The sequence below is a fragment of the Carassius auratus genome, chromosome 45, assembly GCF_003368295.1.
Source record: "Carassius auratus strain Wakin chromosome 45, ASM336829v1, whole genome shotgun sequence".
NCBI classification, from domain to species: domain Eukaryota; kingdom Metazoa; phylum Chordata; class Actinopteri; order Cypriniformes; family Cyprinidae; genus Carassius; species Carassius auratus.
The window spans coordinates 7,554,252-7,573,430 of NC_039287.1; the positions used below are offsets into that span (position 1 = coordinate 7,554,252).

The 19,179-nt window shown below is 37.2% G+C and overlaps 2 protein-coding genes across 4 annotated transcripts in view; one reads left to right on the top strand and one right to left on the bottom strand.

The window, feature by feature from the left end:
* The first annotated feature begins 366 nt into the window (after positions 1–366).
* Positions 367–15,270, top strand: LOC113062686 (armadillo repeat-containing protein 2-like). Its single transcript, XM_026232666.1, is given in 18 exon segments — positions 367–482; positions 485–572; positions 965–1,037; positions 1,119–1,293; positions 2,160–2,342; positions 4,307–4,411; positions 6,215–6,361; positions 6,455–6,588; positions 6,590–6,709; positions 7,912–8,057; positions 8,860–8,959; positions 11,561–11,816; positions 13,262–13,384; positions 13,454–13,525; positions 13,528–13,560; positions 13,614–13,731; positions 13,828–13,967; positions 14,476–15,270. Coding segments are annotated over 18 exon segments (2,145 nt in total). The 5' UTR covers positions 367–418; the 3' UTR covers positions 14,544–15,270.
* A 569-nt stretch (positions 15,271–15,839) lies between these two features.
* Positions 15,840–19,179, bottom strand: part of LOC113063094 (sestrin-1-like) — a 38,027-nt gene continuing 34,687 nt past the window's right edge. For 2 of the 3 annotated variants that reach the window (XM_026233261.1, XM_026233263.1), the window contains 6 exons: positions 18,632–18,862; positions 18,303–18,450; positions 18,111–18,223; positions 17,829–18,019; positions 17,496–17,640; positions 15,840–17,402 (listed from right to left, as the gene is read on the bottom strand). In XM_026233261.1, the coding sequence (XP_026089046.1) occupies positions 17,316–17,402; positions 17,496–17,640; positions 17,829–18,019; positions 18,111–18,223; positions 18,303–18,450; positions 18,632–18,862 (915 nt within the window). In that variant the 3' untranslated portion in view covers positions 15,840–17,315. The remainder of the gene's footprint in view (positions 17,403–17,495; positions 17,641–17,828; positions 18,020–18,110; positions 18,224–18,302; positions 18,451–18,631; positions 18,863–19,179) is intronic. The other variant, XM_026233262.1, reaches the window with a different exon arrangement.

Genomic DNA, 19,179 nt, shown 5'->3' on the forward strand with positions numbered 1-19,179 from the left:
GACGCGCACGCTCATCTCTCTCGTTTCCTAAAAGCAATCGTTGTTACCTAAAACAATTCAGTGGAACTTAATAGTTGGCTAAGGATGCTTTCGGGAAACGCACCCCTGAATGATATGAAATTGGTTGTGTGTGGGGTACATTTAAAAAATAATCAGATATGAAATACGGAAAAACAAGTCTTTCAGGACACCAAACCACTTGGTGTAAAATATAGACTGGATTAATAAAGACGAGAATGTCAGAAAAAATAAAAAAATAAAAAGTCTTCTACAGATTTCCAAGTTTTTTTTTTTTCTAAAGATACATTTTTCTTTTCCTTTAACAATAGTTATGCTTCTTTATCTACCCTTTTTGTTCTTAGGATAATGGACAAAGTCTCAGGCCCTTGATACTGGTACGCATCCCTATGGATCAAGAATGTCTTTTATGGAGCTTCATGGCAAAATGAAAGTGTCGAGTGCTGAAATAGTGTCAGAAGCTCGTCTTCTCTCAGAATTCTAGCCACAAAGAGGCCTTTCACACCTCAGGAGAAGCATCGGCAGCTCTCTGGAGAATCATCTTCTGCATTCAGGTAAAACAACACTGGAGATGACATATTTATGTATTTATCCCTTTTGAATGTATTTTAAAACTTCTTACAATATTTAGAATGGATTTTGGTTATAGAGTGCAAAAGGCCCTGTCCATTGGTTATTGAAGTATTTTCCCCATTTATTTAATTTTTTTAAGTTTTCATTTAAGAATTATTAGCCATATGCCACTCATAGATTAAAAACCTTGTGGTAGGCTGTCTTTAATGTTTTAAATTATTGTAAAAAAATCAGTTCCCCATGGAGAAAATGAATTAAATGTTTACTTCCAGAACCAGACTGGCACTCTTTAAAGTACTTGAATTGTAACATTATGTTTATTCATATAAAACTAGTATGCTGTTTAATTTGCCTTCACAAATTCCTTTTCTAGTCTACATGCCCAACATTTTGAAGCTCCTGACTACAGGCCAGGCTCTGGAACTCGTCTCAGCCCACTGGAACATGTAAGAAGCCTTTCAAAACTTTATGAATGACTATTGAAATGAAATCAGGAAACAGTTATTCAAGAGTTCTCTCAATCCTAGAAACCCAGCCTGTCTGTGTCCCTGGATGAGGATGGCGGTGTTGAGGATGCAACTCTGCCTAAACCCCCAGATGAACGAGGAGGGAATAAAAGGATAGGATCAGGAGGTTCAAGAGCCAGACTTCTTAGAGCAGCATCCCCAAACAGACTACCACCCATGACACCAAACTCAAAGAGTAAGAAAATAAATAATGTTATCAATCTGTTTGTTTTATATTTCCACTCTTTTCAATGAATATTTCCCCACCAAATAAATCAATCAATCAATAACAAGTTGTCAAATGGTCACTTTACTTTATCTTTCAAATCAAAGTGCAATGCAGTAATAGTGCATACCGTTTTCCAGCAAGATTGATAAGCCTCTCCATTGTTTCCTGTGTCAGTGCCTTTGAAGAGACAGTCAGCTAACAGATGAAGTATTTCACACTGAATAAAAAAAAAAAATCTATATAAATCTGTATGCCCTGAGTTTGTTTGTATTGAGAAAACAAACTGTATGTTTGTTTGCTAGATTGAATTTGATTTATTTTTTTTACTTTAGTAATAAAACCATTTAAAAAGTTAAATGACCCTGAAGGACAATGTTAACTGTAAAAGGTTGATATGAGTGTAACTTTTCTGGCTGAGCTTCTGATTATTCAAATTTCAAACAAATTAGCTATATTTAAATATATACTTTAGTTTGGGGTAAGTAAGTTGTTCCCTTTTTTTAAGAAACGCATAAAATTGTACCAGAAAAGACACTTTTAAGTATTTAAAACAAATATTTTTCTTTTGAACTTTAGATTCATTAAAGAATACTGAAAAATGTACAATGGTTTTCACAAAAATGTGAAATATTAAGCAGCACAACTCTCTTCAACATTGATAATATTTAGAAATGTTACTTGAGCAACATTTCAGCATATTATTATTTCACAATATTACTGTTTTTACTGTATTTTTGATTAAATAAATGCATCCTTGATGAGCATAAGAAATATATCTCAAAAACAAAACAATATGTTGATTATATCTATGTTTTTTGTTTTTGATTGTTTAGCTAAGCTGTGGATCGGAGCAGACCAACCAGGTGACACAGAAAAGCTGCGCTGTGCTGATGTTGTGGAGATAGTAACAAAATCATCCTCCGAAACAGACCTGCACATACTTATCCAAGACAGGTTTTTTTTTTTTTTTTTTGAGAACAAACATCTCTTTTGCTGTCTTCTATGGGCACTTGAATGTTTATTGTTCTTTTAATGTACTTGTACATCTGTAATTTTATTGAACACACGTTTAGAGGATTGAAACCTCTGTAGATGGGTAGCTTTGAATCGGCATGTTTATGACAGGGACTCACATCAGGCGTTTGTCCCTTTGAGTTTCCTAACAAAAACCTCTACTGTCAATGCACCACCAAACTCCCTCAGTAAATTGATTTATGCTCTGTGCCTAAGAACAGCAATAAAACATTGTATGTGTTGTCAACTCTCAGGACACCCGTTAATTGTGAACCATTCTGAGGATCAGTAGATCCCAGTGGTATTAATCCCGTTCTCTTTTCTCTTCTATTTCATGAAATGCACCAGGATTGTGTAAACCATCCGTCAGATCACATTAAAAGATTTGTTTATTAAAATCCAAGTGCTCTCATTAGTACATTGCCCAGAATGCCCACTTACAGTATGAAAATCACTATGTTACATTATGAAAATCATTTCCAATTTGGATGCATTTACGGACAGTCTGGACATTAATATAAAGTTAAAGTCAGGCAGCAAGCCCTCTCTCTCTGTTCTGTATCCTTGTTGTAGTTGCTAATGGAGCGATATTAGATTATTCAGGCCGTTTGTGACTGGCTGGTTCACTGGTGTGTTGACCACCAGTACAGTCTCATTTGAGATTCACGCGATGAGATCACGTCTGGGCCAAGGCATCCCATCAACAATGAGGCATTATCGAGACAGTACAAAGCCCAAATATGATCAACGCCACAAATATGCTCAGCCGTACCATAATTTCTTCAAAATACTTATGTGACATATGAAAACTGATGCATTGTGCTGTACTGTAAAAATTGAGAAGCAGTACAAAATTTGAGACATGCTATGTCAGTTTAATCTGCTGTTAGTGATAGCACAGACTAAAACCATGTAAACGGATATCTTGATATCTGAGATAAAATACACCATGACAGTGCATGACTAGATCTGAGACAAGCACGTGAACCTGTGGTTTCCTGTCTGTTGTAGTATCCCTCACATGCACGCACATTTTAATGAACATTTACACAAGCACATTTTGAAAGTTATCCATTTTTCACCAGTGACTGATTTTGAAATCATTGACCGATAAAGAAAAAGATATAATGAAAATAATTAGCCAAATGAAATGCTACATCAGAATATCACAACAGTGACCTCTTGTGTCTGCCAGGAAAACAGAAGAACTATATGCCATTTATAAATAAACAGATAATGTTTTATATTTCTTTTGAACTTGTATTTATGTTGATAGCATTTTCTATCTGCAGACTTTGTAAAAAATGTCCAGGTTAAATATTAATGTTTTAAAACACCATTTAGGTTTTTGGAATTCATCTAACCACTGTTGCAGTTCATTTATGCCATCTTATTTGTGTTTGTGAGTAACAGAAATCCGTTAACTGATGTATCCAGTGAAAAAGGATCAAAATCAGGTAAATTGCTATATTTAGGATGTATACAGTATATCTGCATTACAGTATATCATATTTGAAACCGCTAACCGACAGTCAAACACATTATAAACAAAGCAACAATCTTGCAAATCTTGCTCCAGACACATTCTTGCTAGTAGCCACAAATATCTGATTAGATTGGGAACCTAAACCATTTTTGCTGCAGCAGTTTCTCAAGATTCTTTGTCCAGATGCCAGTTGATAGCCGTTTGATCTGTTGTTTTCGCAACCCACTGCTTCCTGCAGCTCGTCCACAATGCAAATGCTCAGAGAGGCATTTGAACAGAACAGACTCTTAATGAAGAGGCGTGTGGGTGTAAAGCTCTGACCTTTTCATGCTATGCTGAACATCCTGTATTACATTCATATGCTTTAAGTACTGCTAGGGTGAAATTTCTGAATTTCCCTAAGGAGATCAATCAAGTACATCTGTATGTCTGTTTATATATTTGTCTGTCTGACACCCACTCCATCTCATTCTGCTGTAGTCAAACTTGGGCATGGTGACACAGGAGATGACATCATGGATAAATCTGTGTTCTGGAACACTAAAGTCTTTCCTGTCCTTCAAGAATTTGAGTCTTTTGCACAAGGTGATGATAAAATTACTCTTATGAATGATCAGTAATGATCTGATGACCTTAAAGATGACCATTAAAGGATAACAATGTGTTTTGCTGGACATCACTTGATCAACAATATGTTGGTCAATTCAAAATTCACATAATTAAGAAAGAATGATTTTGCTTTTTGATTTAACCCTAATGCTGTGTTTAGGTTAATAAATCATTCATTATCTTTTGGGAATACCGTAAGGACAATTTTCAGCATAACCCTTTATGAAAAACAATACATTACTTCTCTGTGGGCTAAGATTTTCTGCAGCACACTCTTACCAGTTGTCTTTATTATTTAAGCAATATTAAAGATTAAAGAAAAGTTAATGAAAACAGTAGTTCCAAAATTATATATAGGCCTATATATTTTTTAATGCAAACATACCAGTAGTTAATCCCCCCCCCCCCCAAAGTATGAAAGTTTTAATTTCCATTCATCCTGTTACAGTTTTTTAATAGTCGAAAACATTTTATTTGAGTGGTTTCTAGAAAGATAGCCCCAGTGTGGGGTTATTGGATTGTGCTTATGCAAGTTCATACTAAAGAGCTGCACTTGAATGTGCCCCATAGTGAAATCTAAACTGCAGCGAGAAAGAAAAACACAATACCTGAATGCAAAGGAATAAAAACAAAACTTGTGTTAAGCTTGGCATGGTATAGAGCTTTTAAAGTCAAAGCACATGGGGGGGGGGGGGGCATGGAATGCTAATGACAGTAAATGTTTAAGCACTTTCTATAGGAATTCATTTAAAAGAATGAATATCAAAATATTTATTGTGCCAAGAGACTCAGGGGTTCATTCATAAAATACCATTCATATTCTCTATAGCAGCATCACAGGGTGCCATTAAGGAAAATGCCAACCATCTTGGAAACAGATTTGAGAATCAAAAATAGCTTTGAAAAATGCAGCCTGTGACTTATCCCCTAAAGGCAAGTTTGATCGAGCAACAATTTGCCAGTGCACACAATAGTTAAAAGCATGTATAGATGGATAATTATTTTGCAAGCAACAGCTAGTTTAACATGCAAAAATGAAAAAAATAAAGAGATTATTTATCAATTTTAAGTGAGCCCAGGGGATTTTGGAGATATTGATACTCTATTGAAGTCTAATCTAACTTAAAACTCAGTGAAATATGATGTTGTTGTGCTCAGAGCCAGTACATGTGGAACAACAGTAAAGAGCTATTATATATGCACTAATGATGCATACCATACAGGGGGGGAATTTGCCTTGGAGGTCCGTGTTAACTCTGTCAGTGGGTGTTGACATGTGGGCCAAATGTCAGTGAAATGTCAGTAAGCCTACTCTGTGTACACATCAGATCAGCTGAATGAAAGAGGCTGTGTACTCCACAGACTGCTCTTCTTTCACTGTCCTTCACAGGGACAGTTGAAGGATGACAATGCTGCAAATAATACTGTGTGAAAAATTCGGTTTGAAATCCGACCTTGACAATGTGTTATTTTGTGCACTGGAAGATACAGTATACTGATCGGGTTTTGTCTTTTTCAAAAAACGATCCTTGCACTGTATGTGATGCCGTGTCAGGTGAGATAGTGGGAGAGCTGACATTCTTAGATCACTCTTCAGGCTTATAGATGTGGGATCGGACCGACTAAACCTAACATTAGCCAAACTTATTCTGGCAGTGAGTATATCGACACACACACACACACAGAACTGTATGTCTTTAAGCTTGAATTACGTAAAAAATCTGAGCATGATCTTCATGGTCAGGTTCAAATTACATTTTAACATAACATTTTAAACAGAGAAGTGTGGAGAAATGCCTTATTGCTTTTGTCTATATTACAAGCTCAGTCTGAGTGGAAACAACTTGCTGAACATCTGCAAACTTGTCTTCAAAATCAGCCGGAAAGCTACTAACAACACCCTGTTCCTAAACGGCTGCATCCTTGGTTAGACCCGATTGTTACATAACTTACCCAGTCTTTGTAAACTCAATCAGTCATTATCTCTAACATCAGCCCATTGTTTGTGCACACACACAGACTCCCTACTATCTCTGCTCCATTGTGAGGATGTGTGGAGTAAAGGTGAAGCTGTGCTGTACTGTGTCGGCTCACTGAAGCTCGTCTCAGGGAACACTGCCCTCTCCAGACTGCTGCTGTCTAAAGGCTTTATCAGGCGTACTGCTGCAGCTGTCAAAAAGACTGATGCATGGTCCATCTACTTCAGCAAATGTAACTTCTTACAAGTCAGAGGAAGAAGGTCAGCAAATCATCGCAGGACACATACTGGTACAGGTGGGTGATCCTTGATGGCTGCTCAGATTAAGCAGGATTCAAAGAATGCTTTATTGTCAGCTCTAATCCTGTTTTCAGAATGACAATCATGATCGCGAACACACATATACCTACAATAGATAGATTTGTCTGTTTTAAAGGGATGGTTACATATGGGTACATATGTTACCTGTTTGCTCTAGAACACAAAACAATATATTTTGAAGAGCGATTTTGGTTGCCATTGACATCCATTGTATGGATCAAGAAACATTTTTCACAATATCTTATTTTATATTCCACAGATGAAAGAAAATCATACAGATGAATTAAAGAAATAAAGATGAATAAATAGTGACAGAATGTTCACTTTTGGTTGAACCGACAAGACTTGAGGATGTATTATCACCTTTATTCTTTGTTGTCTCAAAACAAAAGATCCCATCATGCATATCTGCAGTCACCGAGGTTGTGTGCTCCCGCTATGTGCTGGAGTAGTGCTTTGTGCAGTACATACACCGCCATAGATAAAAATAAATAAATAAACGTTGTAAATCTGTATCTTGAAGACTTGAAGAATTAAGCATGCTTGAACCCCACATGGATGTTTCTCAGGACTCTTCTCTGGGAGCGAAATGCGACAAAATATGAGCGCTTTATAATGGTGGGGTTGCATGGGGTCGAATAAAAGGGCAGATTTTAATGGGCTTTTCCTCTGCTTTTGTTTTTGTCTGGGAGGATGCCCTTTTTCCACTTCTCCATGTCCATATTTTGCATCATACTCCTCCAGCACAAAGTATGTCTCACAGGAATGATTTAACTCTGCCCAAACAAACTTCCTGAACTCAGCACGCATGGTTTGATGTTCAGTGCTAACTGCTTTGCCACTCATTAGTCTGTTGGCAGACGGATATTAGGATTTCTATGAAAGTACGGCACGATGAGCCAAGCAGCTCTGGAAAGCTCCCTCCATGTATCCTAATCAGTGTCTCTTGCTCTTGATGGAGAGATTTATGAGGCCACTTTAAAGACCTTATGTTATTTCTTCTTGATTATAAGTGCTTCCTCTTATTTCATTAAACAGTAGTACACACACATGCACACCTGCTTCACAGTCCCTCATTCACACTCAATCGCCAAACATACAGAGTCATACTTTTCTTTTGTGTGTGTGTATGTTTTTTCCTCAAACACACAGCTGCTCACAGTCTTGTCTTGTCTAGGTCACAGCAGCTTTGAGAAATATAGCTGACCAGTCTGAGTCTCTGCCTTCTTTCCTGTCCAACAAGGCATTCTATACTCTTTGCTTGATTCTGGAGAACCACCGCAGTGACACTGACATATGCATTAATGTGCCCAGAACATTCAGGCGAGTCTGTCTTTCAGTTGTCATTGTGATGTGTGTGTGCATTCAAATGAAGTGTTTAGAACAATTTTTTTTTTTTTTTTTTACCCAATAAAATATTGTAGAGAGTGACAACTAGAACAGTATATATTGATTCTAAAAATGCCCACAGTTATAAGATTTATAACTGTTATAAGTATTAATTTACTGTACAGCATTTTTACAGGTCTAGAAATCACACTTCGATAAGAGAACCTCATATACATTTTTGTCTGTGGAAGATCAAATAATAATTTTTTCCCCAATGTTTTCCTTATGGGTGATAAATGAGTTTTTGATCAAATAGAATAATAAATAAATGTAAGATAAATAATAATTTTTAAATTCCACAATACAATTTTTTAATGGCTTTACTTTTGTTTCATTAAAACATTTCATTTATAAAATATCATACATAAATATCATATAGAAGTATTTCATCATTTATAAATAAAACACTATCTGTATGCCTCATATCTTAATGTACAGATCAAAACAGCATTTGAATTCAAATAAAAACATAGCTGTTTTAATGTTTTCTTTTATTTCAAATGATTTGAAGTAATTTTGAGTTTGTTTTTGCCCTTTTCTGAGGCCCTGTAATGGGCCCCCTGAATGAGGACCACTGGTTAAAAGTTTTATAATGCATGCTTTAAAATGCATTTTAAATATCCACCAGCTGAGGTAAGTTCTAATTTTAGTTTGAGCAATTGAGCTTTTTGATTAGTGTTGATAAAGTTGTGCCATGTGTATGAATATGCTTGTACTGTATGTGTTCGGTCTCCAGCAAGCTGTCCACCTACACTGAATGCTGTCATGCACTAGCTGAGACGCCAAGCTGCTGCAGCCTATTTTTGGACCTGCTAGGCAAATACAGCAGGAAACAGGTGAATTTGGCCCAAGTATATGTACAATGTCCACACACACTCAGACATACAGTGAAACAAACACACACATATAAGCATATAAGCTGCATGTTCCACTTTCTGCTTTCAAGTGGAACTTGAGCAATGGTCTATGAAGGTGTGTGTGTTTTTCTTTTCGTTTTATTTTAGTACAGACAGTTCATGTTCTTCTCTCTCTTTCCTTCTGGCACTAAGTGTAATGAGATCATGTGGTCCCAATCTCATCAAGAATAAACACGGTCCATACTGAGTACTAGGTGTCATAAGCACACTCCCCCACACCCTGTGCCTCACATAGGGACATACTGTCCTCGAGACTACTGCCAGAAGCCTCTCTCTGCACGCCGCTTTTCAATGCATTCTAAATGAAAACAAAGAAGTTGTTGAAAAATCTGTTTAAACTGTCTGACAAAACAAAGTTAACAAAAGGCAGCTAGAAAAGGCAGCTGTTTAGTGGACCATCAAATCGCTAAACAACAGGCCTGTCAATTTTTTAATTTTTAAAAATGTAATCCTAATTGATCTCCTAATTTTTTAGTTAGCATATTACATTTCTTTAGTAAATAATAAGTCTGTGTGTAATTATTCATATTTGTTTGATTGCAATGTAAATGTTTGCAACTTAAAAAACAACAATCTATTACACATTTCTCAAACAAGAAATACAATATGATTTCTCAATAATGAAAATCTTCTCCACATTTATTTGTACATATTTTAGATATGTATGCCCCTGATCTGCAGTCCCAGTGTTTGCATTAATGTTGAAATACATTAATGCAAATAAATAAATGCAATGCACAGACTGAAGTAGTTTAAGTCTTTGGTTCTTTTAATTGTAATGATGTGGCTCACATTTGACAAAAACCCACCAATTCTCAATCTCAACAAATTAGAATATGATGACATGCCAATCAGCTAATCAACTCAAAACACCTGCAAAGGTTTCCTGAGCCTTCAAAATGATCTCTGACAATCATTGACACCCTTCACAAGGAGTTTAAATCACAAAAATGCTTTGCCAATAAGCTGGCTGTTTACAGAGTGCTGTATCCAACCATGTTAACAGAAAGTTGATTGGTACGAAAAACTGTGGAAGAAAAACATGCACAACCAACCGAGAGAACCGCAGCCTTATGTGGATTGTCAAGCAAAATCGAGAATCAAAGTCAAAAGAATCAAAGAATCAAAATCAAAGAATTTGAATGAACTTCACAAGGAATGGACTGAGGCTGGGGTCAAGGCATCAAGAGCCACCACACACAGAAGTGTCAAGGAATTTGGCTACAGTTGTCATATTCCTCTTGTTAAGCCACTCCTGTGCCACAGACAATGTCAGAGGCATCTTACCTGGGCTAAGTAGAAGAAGAACTGGACTGTTGCCCAGTGGTCCAAAGTCCTCTTTTCAGATGAGAGCAAGTTTTGTATTTCATTTGGAAACCAAGGTCCTATAGTTTGGAGGAAGGGTGGAGAAGCTCATAGCCCAAGTTGCTTGAAGTCCAGTGTTAGGTTTCCACAGTCGATGATGATTTGGGGTGCAAAGTCATCTGCCGGTGTTGGTCCATTGTGTTTTTTCAGTCACTGCACCCATTTACCAAGTAATTTTGTAGCACTTCATGCCTCCTTCTGCTGACCATCTTTTTAAAGATGCTGATTTCAGTTTCCAACAGGATTTGGCACCTGTCCACCCTGCCAAAAGCATCAAAAGTTGGTTAAATGAGCATGGTTTTGGTGTGCTTGACTGACCAGCAAACTCACCAGACCTGAACCCCAGAGAGAATCTACGGGGTATTGTTAAGAGGAAAATGAGAAACAAGAGACCAAACAATGCAGATGAGCTAAAGGCCACTGTGAAAGAAACCTGGGCTTCTGTACCACCTCAGCAGTGCCACAAACTGATCACCTCCATGCCACGCTGAACTGAGGCAGCAATTAAATCAAAAGGAGCCCCTACCAAGTATTGAGTACATGTACAATAATATACTTTCCAGAAGGCCAACAATTTACTGAATGTTTTTTTTAATTTATTTATTGGTTTTAATGAAGTATTCTAATTTGTTGAGATAGTGAATTGGTAGGTTTTTGTTAAATGTGAGCCACAATCATCTAAATTAAAAGTACCAAAGACTTAAACCACTTCAATCTGTGTGCAATGAATTTATTTAATACGTAAGTTTCACAATTTGAGTTGAATTACTGAAATAAATGAACTTTTCCTAGACATTCTAATTTACTGAGAAGCACCTGTATATAAATCTAAAATATCATTTATGTAATATAAGTATAGAATACTTGTAGTATATATAGTACACATATAAAAATATATGTATAATACATTTCAAGTTCTGATATTCCACCATGCAATGAATCCAAATGACTGATTAGTAGCAGATAGACATAGTACGTTATGTGTCTTAAAGAGTTATGTCATTATTTATGTATCAATGCCAAATATGTCAAATTAGATAAATGCATTAATATACATATTAAATGTAATTAGTTGCATGTGTTGTCACCTTAACTTAAACCTGTTAAACATAAACCTACTATACACACTTATCCTCTGTCTTTTCTTATGTGCAGGATCTGGTAGTGCGTCTCCTCTTCACACTTGGAAATCTGACAGCCAAGAGCACTGAGAGACTCATAGAGAGACTCTATAAAGAGGAAGGTGGGATAGATGTCCTCTTGGATCTTTTCCAGGTCTACCAGGAAACACCATCGCCTCCTGAGAGAGAGGACGTCCTGGTCAAACTGATCAGACTGCTGGCCAACCTAGCCATCCATCCCACCGTGGGCACGGCCCTAGCTGCCAACACGCTGCTACTGGAAGTGCTGGGTACAAAGCATAACCATGAAATATACACACATTCCTCTAAGTGGTTAATTAGTTTATAGTTCATTCAACAAAAATTCCATGTTTACAGAAAACCCACTGGCAATGTACTTTACAAATACTCATGCATTTCAATGTGGTTGTCACTCTCAAAGCATTGTGTACGTGACCAATGCCTGGCAAAAGAGATGTGACTTTAAACACACAGCAACACAGATGTGTCAGGCTAAGTTTACTTCCTTGAACTTGAATGAATGTGCAAAGTTGGTGCAATCACATGCTGCTCTCTCCACGTCGATTACTGGCACAGGCCCTCAAGTTACTGCATCCTCTCCAATGACGAGAACAGCCAGATTGCAAACTTCATGTTTTTATTATGCTTAGCTCTATTTTTGTGCAGCCTGGGGTTTTCAGAGATGTTGCACAGTGGTTTGATGGTGATGGATGGAAGCTCGGTTTTGGTTCTGCATGCAAACGTTTCAGAAGCAGGCATGTTAGGGTGAAGAGGTGGTTATGCATTTCCTTTTTGAAATAGAGAAAGAGATTTGTGTCCTGTGGAAATATGTCAGTTTTAGAAAGTGAGAAATGATATTAAAACTAACTGCTAGATTCCTGCAGTTAGAAATGACAGTTAGAGGATGCTGTTGTTTTTGTGTGTTGAGATGTGGACAGTTAGAGAGGAAATGGGTGGGAGATTTATTGTTTCTCGCTTATCTACCTTATGTCTGGTACATTAGAATGACATCCTGTTATGATGAAAATATAAATCGAGAAGGAAAAAGAAACTGAGAAATCAAGGGTAACAATGACAGAGCATTTGCCACAACAAAAGGTGTTTCGAAATGAACACCCGCTTTGCAGTGTGACGCACAAACACTGACAGAGCAAACCGCACTTTGAACGGGAAATACAGGATCTTACTACAGTCACACGCACTGGCAGATTCTGACTACCTCAATTTCGGATTTATCGTTAAGTACTCACACCGAAATTCACACGAATGGTTTTGAAACTTCTCAAAGAGGAAGTGACACCTGATCAGCGATCTGATCTTCTGTACCAAGAAGCTGGGTAGATTGCTTACACATTGTAGTCCGTTGCTGATTCCAAATTACATGACAGAATTTGTAGTTTGTAACGTAATTCATACATTACACATTTTAGTACTCATTTATCATGTTAATTTAAATAGGATATTCTTCGATATTTAGACATATTTGTTTACCTGCATATCATTTAACCACTAACCAATGTAAGAGAACTGTGAACGCTTTTAATAGAGTCACTTTAAGTGAGTGCTAGATGATGGCAAATGTGGTCTAAATTAAAAATCAAGGAAATAAACATGCGTTATATCAATAAACATAACGGATTACACACATTTATAATGCATCCCTATTCTGTATGTTTTCTCTAAGTTTTCAGTGTCTTCTGCCCTTCTCTCTCAGAGTGCAGGTGTGTACAGGAAAGTGAAGAATTAGTGGTTAATGCTGTGGCCACAATCAACAACCTGTCTTTCTACCAAGGCATGAGCTCAGTGGTCCGTGCCCAGCACACACACATCTCACGGTGTAAAACGTGTGTGTGAACGCAGCCTGTATGTTGCATCTAAAGTATGTTGCTGTATGTTGCATCTTTAGGGCTACTAAAGCTCTTGCTGAGCTCCAGTATGGATGCTGTTTTGGAGGCCACACGTGTGTTTGGAAATCTGTCGCAGATGTGAGGCACTTCATCATGCAGCAAAAAGGTGTGAGACACTCTCTCTTTAATTTTTCGTTGTGTTGGTCTTTTGTGTCTCAGTGGAGCAGTATGTGGTAACCCTCCTGGATGTGTATTTCTATGCATGTGGAGTTCTCATCAACCTATCTGCAGATCCAGACATCAGGGCCATGCTGAGGGCTGAGGGAATTGTTCAGAAGTAACTTGCCTCCCTCTTCAGTATGCTTTCATCTTTTGACAAGACTGTATGTATAATGTATATGTGCTATGCCTTCTCTCTATCTCCATATTGCAGGCTTCTTGACTGTCTGCGTGACTTGGGGCCTCAGGACTGGCGTCTGGCTGCTGTGGTGTGTCAGACTCTGTGGAACTGCTCTTTAGATGGAGAGCTGCAACACGCTGGAGAGCTGTTGGAGATCTTGTGGCTCTACACAGGTACACATAAACACACAAGATACAGCACTGGCAGTTTAATATGCTAATTTGGTACAATTAATAAAAAAATAAAATAAAAGTGATAACAGTTATTGCTTGCAACAGTCAAAGATGATCAAATATTCAAATAAATTTTATTTATTACAATGCATATTATAATACTATTTTTTATTTTAATATTAAATAAAAAATAATACATATCTAATAAATAAATATATATATATTAAAACATTAATAATGTAATTATATATATATATATATATATATATATATATATATATATATATATATATATATATATATATATATATATATGACAATGTAAAACAATATATTAAACAAATTGTATAAATAATATTAATCAAACAATAGTCAGTTTTCAGTTATTTTGGTATGTGCACATATGACAATACATAAAAAAGTTTATTTGAATGATTAATTATTTTAAAGATTAATTTTTAATTTTGTATGAACTTAATGTAGACATGTTGTCTTGCGTTTTGGACAGACAGAGGAGCTTTGCAGTGGCCTTCTGATGATGGTGTATGTATTGGCATGTACTTAATGTACATCTAAAAGCTGAGGAATGAGCCAGTGTGTATATTACACTTTAATACAATATCTCTTTTAATGTTGTGAACGTACATGTTGTGAATGCTAATAGGGAATTTGTCAATTATGACCAACACATTTGTTTTATATATATATATATAAAAAAGTTCAAATATTTATTACACAACCTTATGCTGCTGTATTTAGCTTAAACAGGAGAAAGCATGTGTCAAACACGTAAATCGAGTCTTATGTTCATGAACACCACACTAATGTACATGCAAAAATCACTCATGAGCATCTCTGTGATGTCAAAGACTTTATTAAACAGACACTTCCAGAAAAGTCTGTAAGGAAGACAGAATAGAAACATTGTCATACAATCACATCAAACTGATATAATATGGCACTGGCTTCCCTCCTCTTAACAGGTTAAGACTTCACAGCTACAGTCTATACACATAACTATAAAGTTTACACAGCTGCCCTAGAGTTGACCTACATACATGCTTAAATACCAATGACCGAAATTAGATTTGTGTAAAATGTATTTAATCACTATTAACTGAGATGAAGTGAAGTGACATTCAGCCAAGTATGGTGACCCATACTCAGAATTTGTGCTCTGCATTTAACCCATCCGAAATGCACACACACAGAGCAGTGAACACACACACACACACTGTGAGCACACACCCGGAGCAGTGGGCAGCCATTTATGCTGCGGCGCCCGGGGAGCAGTTGGGGGTTCGATGCCTTGCTTTTTCAGAAAAGAAGAAGATACTTTGTTATTAAGAGGGGAACCCAACTTCTCACATTATTCTTTTAAAATGAGCAACAACTAGCCTATGGTGATTTCCATTTAATGTCCATTTACAGGCACTAAATGACCACCAGCCTCATAACCACAAACAAACAGGGAAATTACAAACAACAAAAGGGTATATTTCCTTATTTATGCAAACAGGATTGTTCCCAGGTTAACAATGTTACTTGCTTTAATCCTCGCTGTGAGAGGACAAATTGCAGCGTTCAACATCGTGTTGAAATCATTAGTGCTTTTCTATGGGCCTGTAGTGTCTGTGCTGCTATATTGCTTTGCTACAAGGGTCTTTACTGTTGGTTGGATGTTCATGGACATAAAAACATTGATTATGCGACCTAAAAGCATGTAAATAAAAAACCTTCGATTCTTGTGATATGATCTTTTTTTTGTTGTTGCAATTAATAATCAATAACAATAATTGTTTGGTGTAATGCATCATCATCTGTGACTTTTCAGTGAAGAAAAAGACTTCAGATTAAATTACAAATGATACAACCAGTGAAATGCCATGTTTTATTTTTATTTTTTACAAATCATTTCTTATAAAATTGTCAGTAACTGACATCAGTCTCTCAAGTCTGACTTAAAACTCCTCCAAATGAAAAAGTACCATCCCTCTAGTCCTGCCATCATCAGAATGCAGTACTTAACTGGTTTAGTAAACAAAAGACAGCAGAGAATCCACCCCGCTTGAAAAGAAAACACACACACACACACTCAAAACAAAATTTGCTTAGTTACACTGGTTAAAGTTCTGATAATAAGAACAAGCATGGTTTAACCCCACAACCGTGCAGTCGTGCGGGTCACTTGCTCTGTACAGATAGTAGCGCACAACAGGCGGCCACGTAAGACAAAGTTCTGCTCACCAGACAGCACTTAGATATTTAAGGATACATAACAGGAGGTATTTAGTTTAATAAACTCCAAGATAGAAACAAGGAGTTAAGATGACCATGCATTAAAAGGAAGACAGATAAGGCGGATGGATCAGAGCAACAGGAAACTCTTCACTTTAAAAGTTGCCAACACAAATAAAATAAAAAGATAGAAAACGGACATGGAGACAAAATGGCTACATAACAGCTGAAGCTTAACATTTTTCAAAAAAAGTGCTTTGATATTTTTAATGCATGAACCTCCCAAAATAGCCTATGTTTGGATCCCCCCCCCCCCCCGACTCCCATAGCATTCACACATTGGAAATGTCTTAATGAGACAAAGTGGTGTCTTACAGTAAACTCTAACAAGGGCTCAGACAGCTATTACTTTTGAATTGCAATCGCACACTAAAACAATCGTTCCTGGATTAGCTTATATAAATGGGTGATGGTTTGGGTCTTGAGGCCTCTCAATTGAGAAAAGCAGCATGAACAGACGGCACATCAGCATCTGTTGCCAGTGCTGCGCATGACTAGGCACGCGTTTATGCAAAAACAGTAATGCTTCTATCTCTAGCCACTGCTGAAATAAAAAACCCTATATAAAATGATAAAACACTAGTAGATAGGCTTGTCAGTGCAGTCTTTCTGCACTGGTGCTGGAGTTGCTATTTGTGTTTTGGTTTTTAATCTCATCTCACATAAAGAAGATATGATTATATGGCATCTTATCGCAGATGCATTTGAAATACTAAAAGGAAGTCTGGCCTCCAGAAGCTCGCAGTCTCAGCTTGTCCTCTTACACACTAGAGGGATTGTTCTCAGAGCCCCCCTAGTGGCCAGTGTTGGCACTGCAGGCTGAGCAGTCACACAAGTGATTCAACAAGTAGGTTCAGTTGATAGTTGTTGTTTTTTTCCTTCTTTTAGCAAAACAACCCTTTTCATCGTCCTCCACACCCACTCGTTGTTGTTCTTCCTCAGTTTTGTTTTTTTTCTTTTCTTTTTTTTTGTAATTTTTACATTGATTGAAGTGTCCAACGTCAACAACAGTAAAAAACTTAAAATAAAAAGGTAGACAAGAACAGCACTTCATGTCATGTAGCGGGTGATAGCTCTCAGAGCGTAGAGCAGTTCTGCCTGCATGCGCGCTTCCATAAGAAGCAAATTAACGTGGACCTAAAAGACAAAAGAAAAGAATCGTTATTAACTCAAACATCTTCACAAATAATCTGTGCCTGTTCATTTTTGTGTTTCTGAAGTGCTTCTAACCTTCTCAGAGTGCTGGAACTGCCTCCAGAAGCTGTCATACATTCTCTTGGTGATCTTCTCTGGAGTGCGCACCATAGTTTTGATGTAGACTTTAAAACTGCGGTCTAACAGTTGATTAATTTCTCCATAATCATAATCATCATACCTGCCATGTAACAGACAGAGAAAGAAAGATACCTAAGCAATATGAAAATTTAAAAATAAAAATGTAAATGTGTGTATATATATATATATGTGTGTGTGTGTGTGTGTAGAATGACAAACAATAAACTCATTTTTACAGCTCAACCAAATATATTTATTTGTGAAACGGAGAACAGCGGACAGACTTACCTAATCCCAAACATGCAGTGGATGTAGTTCCAGATGGCTCTACGAAGCATGGAAGTGTCCACACCCTCGTGTGTCGCCATTGTGTTGTACGTGAGATTGTATGCGATCTGGAACTTTTCATCTAGAAGCTGTCCAAAATCTGGATACAGCCGATTCACCAGGGAAAAGCCATGATCTTCCCAACTATAGTCCTGCCGAGGCGGAGAACATCACAATTCTGTTATTCTAATCCTCCATTTCTTTTGACTGGCAACAAGCAAGACAATGTGACTTTCTTCTCACCAGCACTCTGAGAGTGGGCACATGTTCTCCTCTCCTGGAGAAGTCTTTGTAGTCATAACTAGGATCTTCAAAATGTCGTGAAACATCTTTGGATGTAACACACTCCTCATCTTCTGTTGACCAAACATGTTGCTTTAATACAAGTCATCCTGGCGTTGTAGTATGAAAGAAAACATTTAAAATCCCACTTACCAGAGGTGACTACCAGCATGCTTTCTGTTTTTTCCCTCTCAAAACGAGTGGCCATTTCCTCCTGACTGGCTTCCTCTTCGTCATGACATTCCTGGAGCTGCTTCATCTTCTCCATCAGCACTTCAACCTCACCAGTGAACTCAGACACCTAAACACACGCAACCAGGAATCTAGGTCATCACACAGTTTATGTGCACTGCATGGTTAGGAATTTGAACCTCACACTCCATGCATTCCACAGACCACTTTCAGGACCACTGGATGGGAGACTAGCAAATATGAGAAAGTCTTGCAATCGTTTTCTTTGCATATATTTCCCTTGGTCTCACCTGCTGGTTCCCAAACATTTCCTCCAGGGCACTGTTGCCATTGGCAATGTCACAAATGCAGTAACCGCTGAGCGAGGGCGGCCTGAGCGTATGTCCTCCATCTGTGTGGATGTCAGGGTTGATGCCACAACCAAACGTAAAGGAGGCCAGAGAGTGATAGAGCGTGAGTAGCACCACGACATGGATCAGCTCGGCCAGGGACCAGCTGTGCTCCTCTGCCTTCAGTAGCCGCTGTAAGAAAAAAATTAATAAATATGTGTCCACGACAAAGAAAGGGAAAAATAATTCTTAGAAATGTACTCTTGGTATTCATTGTTGGTTTCAAGTGGTTTTGAAAAAGTGAAAAAGAAAAGTTTCAGTTTAATGACTCATGGCATAACCATCAAGTAAAATGTAATAGCATATATATGTATATATTTTATTCACTGTTTTAAACTTTAAAATTAAAATGTTTAAGGCAAGGAGTTTTCTTTACAAATATTAGGAGTTATTATTTCATTTTTTTTCAAAGCATTTTTTCTTCTTGTAAGGAATAAAATATTCCACCA